Source organism: Opisthorchis viverrini (assembly GCF_000715545.1).
Source record: "Opisthorchis viverrini unplaced genomic scaffold opera_v5_375, whole genome shotgun sequence".
Lineage (NCBI taxonomy): Eukaryota > Metazoa > Platyhelminthes > Trematoda > Opisthorchiida > Opisthorchiidae > Opisthorchis > Opisthorchis viverrini.
This window is the reverse complement of record NW_008752032.1, coordinates 1,655-17,484: the sequence shown is the minus strand read 5'-3', so window position 1 is coordinate 17,484 and position 15,830 is coordinate 1,655. Positions and strand designations below refer to the sequence as shown.

The 15,830-nt window shown below is 45.8% G+C and overlaps 1 protein-coding gene across 1 annotated transcript in view; it reads right to left on the bottom strand.

Annotated features, from left to right (window-relative positions):
- Positions 1 to 14,920, bottom strand: part of T265_10495 (hypothetical protein) — a gene marked incomplete at both ends in the record, with an annotated part of 29,856 nt that extends 14,936 nt beyond the window's left edge. The window contains 7 exons of the mRNA XM_009176880.1: positions 794 to 951; positions 3,036 to 3,101; positions 7,462 to 7,509; positions 8,214 to 8,369; positions 9,009 to 9,125; positions 14,710 to 14,813; positions 14,851 to 14,920. Coding sequence (XP_009175144.1) covers positions 794 to 951; positions 3,036 to 3,101; positions 7,462 to 7,509; positions 8,214 to 8,369; positions 9,009 to 9,125; positions 14,710 to 14,813; positions 14,851 to 14,920 — 719 coding nt within the window. The remainder of the gene's footprint in view (positions 1 to 793; positions 952 to 3,035; positions 3,102 to 7,461; positions 7,510 to 8,213; positions 8,370 to 9,008; positions 9,126 to 14,709; positions 14,814 to 14,850) is intronic.
- Positions 14,921 to 15,830: the final 910 nt, after the last annotated feature.

The window sequence follows — 15,830 nt, the reverse complement described above, 5'->3', positions numbered from 1 at the left end:
GAAGGTTTATATAGGTCAGACAGCCAGGGAATTGCACACCAGAATCGGTGAGCATAAGCGTTCCATTAACAGACCACCGAGAAACGCAGAGGAATACTAGGCGTTAGTCAAAGATTCAGCAATGGCAGGACATGTTCTAGACATGTTCTAGAAAAGGTGAACATCTTGATACGGGGTTTAAGATTCACACCACAGCGACTGGTGACCGAAGCGGTGGAAATCGCCAAGCATCCCAGTGTGAATAGAATAGAGGGGGTAGAACGTGTGGAGAGCGGTCCTAGATCAGCTGAGATGACACCAGGCGGTGTGCAGTTATTAGCGAAATCGCCTGGGTCTAAAAGTACAAGATCCAAGTAGAGTTAGATCCAATTAACCACCCCACCCTCATCCCCAAACCAATTGTCCTAGAAACCTTGGAGAACACAGGTGAACGATATCTGTGAACGAACCCAAGAGGAATTTTCCATTAAGGTGTCCTAGACTGAAGAAGCAAGGACGAAAAAAATCCGGGTTCATCATAAAGACGAATCCCCTCTAATCAATCTATCGTAAATCTTAGTCATCCCCAATAATCAACAAACAGGAACATCAGACTGAACACCCAGCACTGATCACGTCACTAGTCATGAGGAATCTCACGGATTGGTTCCCTGACTGCCTTAAAACCCAACCAACCTACTTACTTACTCACCTGGATTGATGAAGCTTTTGTGTCAAAAGAGAAACGTTGCCTAGCAATAAATCCACCGGTCGTTTACCAAGCCCCTCTGAGACGATGCAACAATGAACTCACTTTGCAATAACGGGAATCGAAACGGCCGACGCTACAGCAGCAATCACCTCATCGTGATTGCGATGCCGCGGTCGTTCACTAGGGGTACGGCCGTGTACAGTGAGTGCCGCCACTCCCGTGGATTCGATCAACTTCACCAATGCCAACGTTTTTTCCAGCTATGTAGAGAACAACAGGTGGAGAAGATAAACTCATGAACCTGGCTTTGTAGAATGATACCCCAGTGCAAAGATTCAGTACGTTGTAATGTTGTAAGGTAGCTGAAATACGGGTCTGTTTGCAAAGCGCTTGACGGAGGGCTTTGAGATGCCTACTTCTGGGGCTTAGTCCATATGAAGCCACATAATCACCACCAGCAGCGGCAGCAACACACAAGTGATGGACACTGATAGTCTATTGCCGGACAACTATGAAAGAAGGACTACGTAACGAGTGAAAAAGGTTGGAGGGGTGGGAACTTATTGTAAAAAGCCTTACGTCCAAAAGTGAGTTGCCTAGGTCTTACAGAACAGTCGAGGTAAGCAGATTCGAGTGTCAAGTTAGAGCCAGACGCCATCAGCAGGACTGATCCAACGTCCATTGTGAACCCCATCCAAGAAAAACCCAACACACGACGACAGATAAGCGTTGGTCAGGATGTAGGCCTAAGAAGTGGCAGCAAGCTCTTTAGAGGGACCAGCTGCGTCTTGTCAGGTTTTCGTCCAAACGCAAGGAGGAGGATGTGGAGCTCCAAAAACCTTAACTTGATAGATCCTATCTGCTGCTCCGGCAAATTCGACCCATAATCTAGTGCCCGCTTACGGACCGCTTCATGTACATATTGCACCCAGTTAGCGCCCACTATGCCATGGAGACTGTGGTGAGCAAACAGCTGAATAAGTCTGAAATCTTAAGACCGGAGGAGACAAGCTCCACAGCCCTACAGTATATTCGCTATATATATATATATATATAACCTCAGTGATTTGCTTATCTGACGCAAAAGATGACGCGAGTTGGCAAGTGTTAATCATGCCTTGATGCGTGCAGTGAATTCGCCTGTCACAATGCAGTCACTGCTTGGGCAACCTAGAAACAAACCCAAAGGGTCCTTCCAACAGGTCACACGGAGTGCGAAGTACTGAAGACCTTGTAATTTGAAATCGCATGCCGAAACCGCTGATCATTTCTGTTATTCGGTAGTTTGTGCAGACGCATGGTCGTTGAATAACAGAGCAATGCCATCCGAATGAGACTGAAACCACCAGAAAGACATACTCATCCTGTTCCTGCTGTGAACTTACTACCAAAGCTCATAAAATATTTTTGGTAGTGTTGAGGAGATTTAGGAATTTGCAATGGAGATTTCGTCTTGTAGGTAATGCCAGTCCCAAATCTCCTCACACTACCAACAGGCTATAAGTAGCTCAGGATAATTCACATTCCATCTGAAAAGCCGTCAATTGAGGAACAAATAACCAAGCGATTTGGTTTTCATGACCGATTCTAAGTGCGAGTTCATCACATTGCTCGTCTGACACTCAAATTCACCAGGTAGGTAGTTTAATTTGCGTAACAAACCAAGGGAGGACCTGGCACACGGCGGAACGGTTATTCAAACAGGCGTGAGAAGCTCTGAAACACAATGCATCGGAATGCTGGAAAACAAGAGTGCCATTTGGAAAGGGGTAAATCTCCTAAATGCAACCCCGACCATGTGGACTGGCGTAACACGCGGACACAAACAACTTAGTAGGATCGGCTTTGTGTGTCACCAGCGTACTTACCGGACCACCTGATTAAAGTAGACTGCTGACTAACTGCCCGGAGTTGTCATCCTAAGGATGGCATCACCATTAGCCTCATGGTCAATGGAATACCGTCAGGTGCTTTTATGGTTCTATGCTGCTAGCACGCTGCGGCAATACGTTGAAACACAGAGAGAAATTAATGGATGACGTTGGTACATTGATGGTGAGCAGGTAACTGGTGTTGGAGCCCATTGTTATTCCATCATGATTTGGCTGACTTATGGCTTACGACAGGCTTCTGCACATTTGCCCGCCGATCTTACTCCTTCAGGTTTACATCGAAGCCAGGGGCTCGCCCAAAGTACCATATCTGCTCCATGCAAACAGGCTGCGCGCAACCGTCCAGTGGTTTGACAGCTGTCGAACAGCATTCAATCGGCTATTCAATTGGTCATTCAATAACTACTCTAAATTTTTGCTTCCAGGAAGAAAGTTAAAACGGAAATTCTCACCTGTGGTAAGATACGGATTTTGCACGTCACAGGGACACGCAGTGCAGAGGTCAACCGAGTCAGAATCTGGATTGAAAGGAAGAAGAGATGGTTTGGAGGCACTGCGATAGAATTTAAGCCTATATGTAACCATAAAACAACTATGCGTTGGTTTAGGCCATAACATTTTAGTGGAGCGGGAGCAGTGGAACAGTATTGCGGCCAAGGTTTTGATTAGACATCACTACACCAGCCGAAAAGAAAAGATACCTGACAGCTGTACTGTCATGACTATATAACCCATACCTTTGCATAACCCATTAACTCGTGATTCTCACTCTATTTTCAGCTCATGTACTACAGTTATTAGACGATTAAAGCGTACATTACGTCTTCCTATTCTGTCTCCCTTCCAATCCCGTCCTGGAACTACTCGACTCTCGCAACAATTTAATCGTCTAATAAAAACGAAATGGATCATATTCTCCGACCTACGGTTTTTGATGCTGATCCTCACTCATCACATGGCATGAAACGATGGACTCATTGGTTCCGTACTTTCAAAGCTTACATTAACTCAATCAAACCCGAAGGTCTAAATAAATTGGAAACTCTCATTCGTCACATCGACCATACAGTGTATGACTTCATTGCAGAATGCAGCGACTACGATTCTGCGATAACCTTGCTGGAAAAACTTTACATCCGCCCGAAAAATATCGTGTATGCACGCCATCTTTTAGCCACATACAAACAAGAACCTGGTCAAGATGTCGACCAATTCGTTCAAAAACTGAAATCGCTTGCTAAAGACTGTGAATTCAAAGCAGTATCTGCTGTGGAACATACAAACGAAGCAGTTCGGGATGCTCTGATAACCGGATTGCAGTCGAATACCATTCGGGAGAAACTGCTAACGTGGCATGAATTGGACCTTGACAAAGCCCATGAAGCCGCGCGAGCTCTCGAACTTGCACAAAAACAGTCACAATCATACGTATACAGACAACCCGTTACTTGTTCGGTATCTACTCCTTTACCCATTGTTAATTCCGAAACAACAGTTTCGGCCGCTACACAACAAACATGTTACTTTTGTGGCAACCCCAAGCACCCTCGTTATAAGTGTCCCGCTAAAGAATCAGTGTGCAAGAGTTGTGGAAAAATTGGACATTTTCAACGTGTCTGTAGGTCCAAAGCCTCGAAATATCACGCGGGTTCAGCTCAAGACTCCTCAATCTCCTCGCTATTTTGTGCTGCTGCTCCCAATTGCCTATCCAAAACTACAACAGATATTTTGGTCAACGGCGTTGTTGTCCGAGCTCTCATTGATACCGGCAGCTCCAGAAGTTTCGTTTCTTCATCAATCCTGCAAACTCATAACTGGGAGCTATTTCCGTACGACTCTGTGATAACAATGGCGTCGACGATACATTCATGTTCCACCAAAGGTTATTGCCTTGTGTCCATTCAGTACAAGGATGCTATATACGAACGTTTCAGACTTTGTGTATTACCGAACCTTTGTGCAGACGTCCTTCTCGGACATGACTTTCTGGGGTTACATGATAAAGTCGAAATTCCATTCGGTGGTCAACGGGGTACCCTAACTGTATGTGGCGTAACATCCGCAAAACTGGAATCTCCATCCTTATTCACCAATCTTGCTCCAAATTACAAACCGATCGCCACAAAATCTCGTCGTCATACACCGGAAGATGAACAATTCATACAAACGGAAGTAGACCAAATGCTTACCGATGGCATAATCGAACCATCAAATTCTCCGTGGAGAGCACAAGTGCTCGTTACCCGCAATGCAAATCACAAGAGACGCATGGTGATAGACTACAGCCAGACAATCAATCGCTTCACCTACCTTGACGCTTATCCTTTACCAAGGCTCGACCAAATGATTGAAACCATCGCACGCTACACTGTCTACAGCACACTGGATCTCCAGAGTGCATATCATCAGGTTCCAATAATCGAGTCAGACAAGCCATTCACAGCGTTCGAAGCTGGGGGGAACCTATACCAGTTTCGGCGCATTCCTTTTGGAGTGACAAACGGGGTCGCGTGTTTTCAGCGAACGCTGAACAATATAATCAAAGCCGAACAGGTAAAAGACACATTCGCTTATATCGATAACGTCACTATATGCGGCAAAACGAGAGATGAACATGACCGTAATCTTAGGCATTTTCTCGATGTCGCAAAAACATACAATATTACTTTGAACGATACGAAAAGCAGCTTCGCAACTGAAGAGATTACTCTCTTAGGTTACAAGGTCTCCAAAGGTATTATAAGACCTGACCCAGAACGCATGCGCCCCATAAGAGAACTCCCACTTCCAGAGAACGGGAAATCGCAGCAAAGAGCCGTTGGTTTGTTTGCCTACTATTCACAGTGGATACCGGCGTTCTCTGACAAAATTCATCCATTGGTTAAAAACAAAATATTTCCGCTCCCGGAGAATGCCCGAACAGCATTTGAGAACCTTAAACACGAACTAGAAAATGCGATGGTAGTTACTGTCGACTACAATATTCCTCTCGTTGTTGAAACTGATGCGTCCGACATCGCTATTGGTGCATCCCTGAGCCAGGGTAGCCGGCCGGTCGCCTTTTTCTCCAGAACCTTGACTGCAAGCGAGAAAAATCATTCTGCTGTTGAAAAAGAAGCATATGCTATAGTTGAAGCGATCCGCAAATGGCGCCACTATCTCCTCGGGAGACATTTTAAATTGATTACGGATCAACGTTCGGTAGCCTTTATGTATGGGAACCAACAGAAAAGTAAAATAAAGAACGACAAGATTGAACGGTGGAAAATCGAGTTGGCAGGGTACAACTACGACGTCGTCTATAGACCTGGAACAGATAACCGCGTTGCTGATACCCTATCTCGTAACCTTTGTGCCAACATTACTGGGACGGAAAAACTTGAAGAGCTTCACAACATATTATGCCATCCCGGGGTCACGAGATTTGCACATTTTGTTCGTTCTAAGAATCTTCCTTTTTCAGTCAGCGATATCCGACGTGTGGTGTCCAACTGTTCCACTTGCTCCGAGCTCAAACCAAAATTTTGTGACACCTTTCGTGGCCAGCTTATCAAAGCCACACAACCGTTCGAACGCCTTAGTATCGACTTTAAAGGCCCACTTCCCTCAAACACTCGTAATAAGTACCTCTTAACAATCGTTGACGAGTATTCTCGATTCCCTTTTGCTTATCCCTGCGCCGATACGTCCTCTTCCACTGTAATTCGTTGTTTGAGTCAACTGTTTTCACTGTTTGGTATGCCTGCTTATATTCACTCAGATCGCGGTTCTGCATTCATATCAACTGAACTCAAACAATTTTTGTTCGATAAAGGCGTTGCCAGTAGTCACACCGCTGCATATAATCCACAATGTAATGGTCAGGTTGAACGACTTAATGGTACCCTTTGGAAGACCATCTGCCTGGCTCTAAAATCGCGCGGCTTGCCTGTCACACATTGGGAGGCTGTCCTCCTTGATGCTCTTCACTGTATCAGATCCCTGTTATGTACTAGTATCAACTGTACCCCACACGAACGTTTTATGCCGTTCACACGACGATCAGCCAACGGTGCCTCCCTACCTACCTGGCTTACTGTCCCTGGGCCAATCCTTTTAAAACGCAATGATCGAGTCTCTAAATATGACCCTCTGGTAGAGGAAGTGGAACTCGTCTCTTGTAATCCACAGTACGCCCACATAGTTCGTCCAGATGGCAAACACGAAACCGTATCCTTGCGCCGCTTGGCTCCCAAAGGCAACGATATGACATCCGACACAGAACAGGAACCAATACATATCACCGAACAAGGGGAGCCTCACACAACACCAACAGTCCACCGTGGTTGCTCAGAAACTGAACTCTTGCCTATTAGCCTCGCCTCACCATCCCATTCTAGTGCAAATCCAGGAAATCACTTGGACATTCTTATCCGACAACAGCGCACTCACCCATATAGGCAACAGAGAGGTGGAACTACTCGACTCTCGCAACATGTACCAAGTCGGAAAGTCACGGGATATGTACTTCAGTCCTTCTGTGAAAACACTGTCAATATTAGCTAGAAAAGGGGTCAGCGCTCCCATAAAACAACAGATTCTCAAGCTGAACATCCTCGGAATTTTCCTACGAACAGGACTATTTGGCTGGACTGTGGGCGAGTGCCCAAACACCTATATTGGTTGCGCTGAGCTTAAATTCCGTGAAGAAAATAGAGGAATGATGACGATTGAAACGTCGGAAAGTTTTTTTAAAAAAAGGGTGGCAGAATATATCACTTTCAACCGTTACGGTGTACACTACATTGGGGATCAAAACGCCGGGATTCACAATGAACAAGCCTAATTCGCGGTACCACTGTCACTAAATCCGCAAAGCATCTGCTGTTTCTAACATACCTCTTTCACTTTCTCTGGTTGAATTAGCAATGCGGCGCCCATACCACCCTGAAAAAGGACAATAACACAGAAGTATTAAAAACTGATTAAAATCTGCAAAACAGTATAAGCGAAAGGTTCATAAAAAGCATATTGGGATCGCCCCGCGCTACCCATTTACTAGAAACATGAGATGTAAATAGAATGAAACATTACATACATCATTCCTACAGGGGTTTCTGGAAAAGTGAATACCGATCGCCGAGGCAATCAAGATATGCTCGAACTGTAACAACTTGGTCGCCTATAAAAACTCGGTTGAGTTTCCGGTTAAAACCAAATTAGTGTGTGTGAATATCATATTTTATGGGTGCAAAAGATATTTACGTCCAACGTGTTTACCTTGAAAGTGATCTCGGACGGGGTCGCGTTTCTACGTGCCTACTTGATTGTTATCACTATGCTGCGGAACCATAAGTGTATGTTTTATGTAGGGAAACTGATCGGAAAGTGTTAAAACGCTGATTGGCATCGCGTCAGCTGTATTTTCCCGCCGTGCTGATGACTTAGAATAAAGACATTTAGTGATGCTGACAATTCATGATGGTTCGTCTATGCTATTCACTGCATCCGAGTGGTCGCTCCTACACACCCAGTAGGCTAACAGCCTACGGAGTACATCACAAGAGGTGTTCACCCTTCGGTGCATATTATTATTACTACTTCAAAATGAGTTATACTGGGGAACATCTATTCACCGCACTATGACGTACCTTGATTGAATAGTCTTTGGGACAACCCATATTGATGTCGATTGCAAGAACATCGTCCTGTCTAGAAAAAAGAACGTTATACAAAAGATAATAGACAAGTAATTTGACGTACACCATTTTGGCAGCCCGTAAAGCACGTTCCGCGTCTGGAGTACCCTAAATTTACATGTGTTGGTTTCTGTTACCAAACGCACGTCGAACCAACCAACTGTAAAATCACCCGGTTCCTCTCCGCCAAGGAAGTTCGAAATGTGATCATCCCATCTGGCAACACGTAATCAATTGTGCCCAACTCATCTGAAGTGAATTCATTATCAATATAAGGTCACTTACCATTCACAACTCTGACAGAACGCAACAGTTTCTGGTCTATTATTTCCTACAGGGCACGAATAGACAGTTCGCAAAGCATTAGACGTAACAACAGGATGACCCTAGATGGAATACAAAGAGCAATAGCGGTAGCCAAAACGATGTCAGACTAGAAGTGGCTAACAAAAGATATGCGAACCACTTGGAATGAGGAATGCATGCCATGAAGACAGGGTGAAACGCTCCGCACCTGCTGTACAAAGCTTTCCAGTAATCCGACTAACGAACTCTCACGGTGTCAAGAAATAGCAAAGATGTACGGGATCTAAGGCAACCCGGGTAACGCAGATCGTGACGGATTTCAAAAAAAAAATGCAATGAAAGCTTTCCCACCCCCCTGACATGGAAAAACATTCACAAAATGACTCTTTCTCTTCCCTCGTGTAGGAAACAGACAAATAAACCGAAATATAATGTACATACCTCAGTGAAAACATAATCAGCGCCATACCTGAGCGCCAATAGACGCATGGGATGTGTGGAAATCCTCACCATAGGTCCCAAAATTACCTTCCCCACGGGATCGAATGGGGAAGTAGCCTACAAATGAATACCGCGAGAACAGTGAATTATGGAAAGACCATATGTTTAAAGATCGCTTGACCAGATACATTGCGAAAGGTGTGACAAATGCCGTTCAGTTGTCGACGTGTAGTACTTAAGCGAATGAAAGAAAAATTTGAGGAAATGCAAGTAGCTGAAAAAATTTTACCCCCAGCTGACTGGCCTAAATTCTGCTCCGCGCCGACTCCCATGAAAGCCATACTTGATCCAGAATGTAACATTCTACTGCTAGAACGACACACCAATAAATGTGTCCTTAAACGACAATCCAAAGCTAATCTTGGACTGCTAAAAAACACATCAGCCAAAATATAGGTTGCTCATCCAAAACCTGCCCCCCCCCTGCACTCACATTAATTGCATCACATCAGACGGTGCACCTGCGGGATCCACGAAGCAATGTTACAACTGAAAGGATAGAAAGACGATGCTGGCCGCCAACACTGGCTCTTAGATGTTCACAACGGAAATAGGTAATGAGAGTTCCGAAAAGTTGGTTAAGTTGACCATGGACTGTAGAATGCCTCTTGAAATATGTATTATCCAACCCTTATGGAGTAAAATCTGAAGGGAGCCAAGGTAACGTACAGGATCATGGAAGCCAAAATGGTCAACAAACTTGACATCTTGAATAACACACGATACCGACACTGGAAAAGTTATCAATAGAAATTTCCTCCTGCCAGTGAAGCCAGTCTATGCTGGAGGGTCGAGAATCCCCGTACAATTGTATCACCCTTCATCATTATCACCAGGGAGCAAAATCAGTGTTGACACTGATGCCTCACTGCCGTACAACGATTAAGTCCGTTTAATTATAGTTGAAGCCTTAGAATGAAAATAAGAAAGAGCGGGTGAAGGACGGGACCTGGTGCTGGCCAATATCCAGTATTCTTGGGTGCCCTACACCTCTAAACATTCAGTCACACAATACAGAAAAAAGTGACAACAGGAGTGCCACTGACATCGATTAGCCACCACTTCTTGCAATCTTTCCAGCCAAGCATAGGAGAGATCAAAGAAACCACATCCTGGATGGCGTACATCACCACAACATCTACTCTTCGTAATCTCGTTCACGCCCTAATGCCAAGTCATACGTTGTCCCTCTCCCGGTTTCCGTCATTCTGACGGAGGCACAAAGACCAAAACTCGTCTTAGTAGGCGCTGTTTCGGCATGCGTAGCACATGACGGAGTCACCGTTGCTGATGGTGCTTGATGTTTCCCTGGTTTAAGTACCGCCGAATACCCGTCTTCTAGCTCGAAAAATCGCTCAGCTGCAGCATCCTTTCAGTGCCTAGCTGCCATGCAACTCGAAGGAAGCACGAGAGCTGGGATACTGCCGGGTTGCCCAGGTCTAGTTAGGGGAAGTCGTGATGCAGAGGTCGGGTTAGGACCACGGACTTTTCGGTCAGTGGATTCGCGCTCTGACCACTGCGCCATCTCGTCCCACTTTATCTAGTTGACCCGTGGCAAACTTGTTCAGGCCATCCGACACCAGCAACGCTTTTGAGACATCGGTGGTCAAAACCTGAAAACTGATGGTGCTTGATGTTTCCCTGGTTTAAGTACCGCCGAATACCCGTCTTCTAGCTCGAAAAATCGCTCAGCTGCAGCATCCTTTCAGTGCCTAGCTGCCATGCAACTCGAAGGAAGCACGAGAGCTGGGATACTGCCGGGTTGCCCAGGTCTAGTTAGGGGAAGTCGTGATGCAGAGGTCGGGTTAGGACCACGGACTTTTCGGTCAGTGGATTCGCGCTCTGACCACTGCGCCATCTCGTCCCACTTTATCTAGTTGACCCGTGGCAAACTTGTTCAGGCCATCCGACACCAGCAACGCTTTTGAGACATCGGTGGTCAAAAACCTGAAAACGTTTAACATCTGTCTGCAAAGGCCATGTCTCGCAATCACCTGGTATGCGCTACCCTTAAAACTCAGCGGTATGCGTTTTTGACGCCACAAGGGGGCACAAATTAGCAAACGTGATTCGGGCCGTTGAGATTCGTGCAGTGACATTATCAGAAGCACTTTAGTCTGAGCTAATATAACTGCCGACATACGTAAAGTTCTTGCAACCTCCGGTGATTTCACTTGAATTGTGAAGCGTATGTTCATAGACTGCATTTTCTTAGGCATGGATTCGCACTTTGAAAGTGCACTTCGAAATATGGCGTGGTGGTGGCCAGAGCATGCTTCAGCTACGTCTTCGTCTTCAAAGATGAAGGGAATACCACCTCGTACTCCATATCTACAAGGCTGTCATGAGCAACAATTTGAACACCGGGATTTTGAAGACCTTCCAGCGTCCGCCTCATTAGTTCGTCAACGACGAAGTAGAACAAGAGCGTAGGAAGTGGGACATCCCTGTTGGACAACGCTTTTCGTATGGGAGCTTTTGGAGAGCTCACCATGCGCTTTCACACGCCCAGAAGTGTGTGAATATAGGGACCGGATCATGTTTACAAACTTCAGGGAGCATTCCCTGTTGAGCAAGTGTAGTTAACAGCACTGGCCGACCGACAGAATCGAAGGCACCCTTGACGTCAAGGAATATCAGGATTGTAGGTCGTCTGTATATATGGCGTTGCATTAACACCTGGCGGAGCTTGAAGATATGGTCGATGCAGCATCTACCCGGTCAAAATCCCGCTTAACTCTCACGCGTCAAGAATTCGCGTGAGATCCAAATAGGCTAGACAAGCATAAGTCGAGAAACCCATCACCATCCTTGGACACAGGAGGTGCAAGGTCGTCAGGACCAGCAGAACGACGACGCTTGAGTAGAGATGCTCACTCGGACACTTCTAAGGTTGAGAAGAGGTCCATGTTCACAGTCTATAATAATTTCGCCGACAAGCGGCTTCCGAAGAGCAGTCAAACGAGTCATGTGAAAGAATCTGCGATTGTTTACAGTATTTTTTTGCCTATTTCATTTCTTCGGTCTTTCGGGTCCGCCATGCTACGCGGTTTGAACCGACACTCAGTTTTATCTAGAGTTGGATGATGCTCCGGGTTGAGTTGTGGTTATAGTCAGCAGGAATGTCACCGGATCTACAGCAAACCAAGGGTTCCATCAGAGATCCAATGTTTGGTTAGGGTTGGCTCGGTTGTATCGCAAACGGAAGTCCTCGTTCTGGGCAGCAGTGTGGATATCTGTTCCCAGTAACCATTATTATCCGGCACACAACGGTCCGGCAGGCATTCGAAGATTCGGTTCTGTAAGTTTCGTTTAACATCTGGGTCCACTGGTTTTTCGAAGGCTACGCGTGTGCACGTTTTCGTTCAGCTGCAACACCCTTTCGGTACCTAATTACCATGTCACCAGAAGGAAGCACGAGGGCTGGGATATTGCCAGGTTGCACAAGCCTAGACAGGGGAATTTGAAGGCAAGAGGTCGGGTTCGAACCACGGACCTTCCGGTCAGTAAATTCTAACCACTTGGACCATCTCGCACGCTTTGTGTAGACCTGAAAAGCGCAATCTAAAGCAGCAGCGCATAAGTGATTGGTCAGCGTCCGCGCTGGTGTTCCGGAAGGAGCGGAAGGCGGTGATCAACCCTCGTCAACGCTAACTGACGGCGATGTGGTTTGTTTGGATTGGGGACTGGTTCGTTGGTGAGCACCACGTCGTCAAGCGATTTCTACTGTTTTGGAAACTAGTACTGGGAAGGAACTCTCTGCGATCAGCACATATCTGAAGTAGACGACTTTCGTTGTCCGTAGGTCCCGTATCCAACCCAAGACGACAATCCAAAGGGGCCGCAGCAGCGCTTAGTCTACCTTCCTAGGCCTTCATGCCACCACCAACCACAACGATGTCTGAGCTTTTAGACCGTTTTAAAAGAGCGCCTAGAGCGACATAGAAACTGTCTTGGCAGATTCAGAGCTACAGTGCACTTGGGCGTTAGTGGACACAATAAACAGGTTGCGACGGACCTCACTTCTTCGAGAGCCTTTCACAGACGTTGCCAAACGAACTACGTAGAAGTGACTATCAACGGGTATCCAATCTAGTGGAGACGCTTCGGTTCGATCACTCATATCCAACTGCAGTGGTCTCTACATCACCAGAATGCGCAAACGGAACCTGGAGGAGTGGGGGGACAAGTAACTCAATTACAGTAATTGTAGTCTGCATTCTTGTTTATGATGGAAGGCATACGTCAATACATAGGGAAACCAGCGCACGAGCAAGAGCTACCTGTCATCTTGCTTGCTTCAGCGTGTGAACATTGAAGGCAGCAAAGTAGACAGGCCTTCGGGGTTTGAAGAAAGACTTCGAAGTGGGTTGCCACATACGTCAATACATAGGGAAACCAGCGCACGAGCAAGAGCTACCTGTCATCTTGCTTGCTTCAGCGTGTGAACATTGAAGGCAGCAAAGTAGACAGGCCTTCGGGGTTTGAAGAAAGACTTCGAAGTGTTTAGGGTTGCCACTGAAGTCGGACGTACACAAGCTGCAGCTGAGTGTGATGAACAACGAACAAAGCGGTCATTCCTAGTGCTGGAACGCACGGAGAGAATATTCAAACTTGGGTGCAGTAGGGCAGAAGAAGAATGTCACGCTCCAAGCGTGAGATTCTGTACCATTGAAGCAGCTCTGATCAAAATATGTGGACGTCAGTAAGACCTCAGCGGTGGGGGTTAGTCTATTTACAAGGACTTTCAACCGAGAAGTAACAGTTCAGAAATGACAAACTGATGACAATAAATAATTGAGGTATATTGAAAATATGCATGGGTTAATACTGCACTTCAAAACGTCGGTCAGGCTCCGGTAGAAGGGTTTAGATTTCCAGCTCCTGATTGTCAGTGGATCGCCAAATACATCGTGACTTGAAATAATACATAACAGTCCATTTGTGACCCCCTTCGGTTCATTGATGACACAACCCAAAAGGACGATGACTGAGATGCTGCCACGTTGCCCAAGCTTAGATGAGAACTGTCGAGATGCCAGGACGGATTCGAACCACGGACCTTCTGGTTAGTAAGTCCAAGCCTAGCCACCTCGAGCTCGGTCGTATGTGATCGTTATCGATGGCTTATTAAGCCACCAGAAAAATGCCAAACGTCCGCTGACATATGGAACAAGAGTGGAGCTATGCTAGAAGCAAGTCTAAAATATTAATGAAACCCAAATCTTCTCTCTCAGCCACCAGAGATAGGTAGTCACGAAGGAGGCAGGTGAACATGAGGATGTCTAGTGCGAAAAATTAACAAAACACAGTAGCTGCCGAGGACTTTTATTGAAAAAATCAGTACATCGGTAACCGCTGGAAAGGAATCGTCGGCAAGTTGGAGGAGCTGTTGCTCGCGATTAGTGTGTACCAACGCAGAAGATTAGCAACTTGTTCCTTTTCTTGTGAGTTCAGCTTTTCCTGATTCAATGAACATGATCATTATATAAAGCGTGAGGACTCACAATAAACGGGAAAACCGCTCTCCCTAATAAAATATCAATGTTCCTTATTCGATTGGATGTCAGATATGTTCGGCTTGATAACATCTCGTTATACTCCTGTTTTCGGATATTATTTTAAGCGGAGCATAATATACCTTCAGTGCTGACCATACATGGCCAGAGACTGTAGAAGGATCCAACTTAACCACCTTCCATTCGAGAAACTGGTACGCTAGAGCTTGCTCGTCAGCGGACACCGCTTAAAATCAAGTTAGCGATCATGAAAGTCCAGGTACCCGCTAGTTGGGGGTAGGATGTGTTTAGTGAGTTCAAGCATTCAACATCTGCGTGGATGTTGTGGGGCATGGTTTCGGGAGACGTTTTTGAGATCGGCACAGAAGGAAAATGTCTTATGGTTGCAACGATTGCTGGAAAGGTATAAAAAGCAAGCGGGGTAAAAGCGATTTGGATAAAACAGAGCTCAAACAAAACAAACTGTTTCTTTTTTCAGGGAATCTGGACGCAAGCACTGTAAACGAAAAGTAAGAAGCTAACGTCACCAGCTCGATTTACAGAGACTTCCACTTCGAAAAAGAAAGATTAAGAATATATCAAACCACCACAAAGTGAGTTGGACATAGTCATGGAGTAACTTGGAATTTCCAGTACGGGTGACAATCCAGAGCTCCACAAGTTTCGTCCGAGTATGCAACTCTAACCTTTGCACTACCAGGTGTACATTGCCAGTCAGCAGGTGGAAGGTTGAATAAAGCCTATGTTGCAACCATCGAAGATATCTCATTCATTTTCGACTTGATCAATTTCTACTTGCTACAATATATACAACTCTATAATCGACCACGACTGAACGCTTCAACCCGGACGATATGACGCTGATCCCAATGCACTCGGTTCAACCGGACAATAGAATTACATGTGTTGTACACACCACCAATCCCGACTATATTCAAACACCCAACACTCGCAAACTGCAGACTCTATAGTTTTATCTATCCCATGGTAGTTGAGATAAGCGTTGACTGCTCCGTTTACTAAGTGGCCATCAAGGTCGAAAACTTATATGCGCAGTTAGACAAGATAGTCGCTCACCACCTCCCCGCCCGTAAGTAAGAGGTTGGACAAACCCTAGACCAGTTAGTTTGGACACTGATCTCTCTAGCTAAGGGTTGCGATATCCAAGTCAGTACGATGGAACAATGTCGAAACAACGCCTAACCAAATGCTTTCATAACGGGCATTCAGACTTCGAAAACTC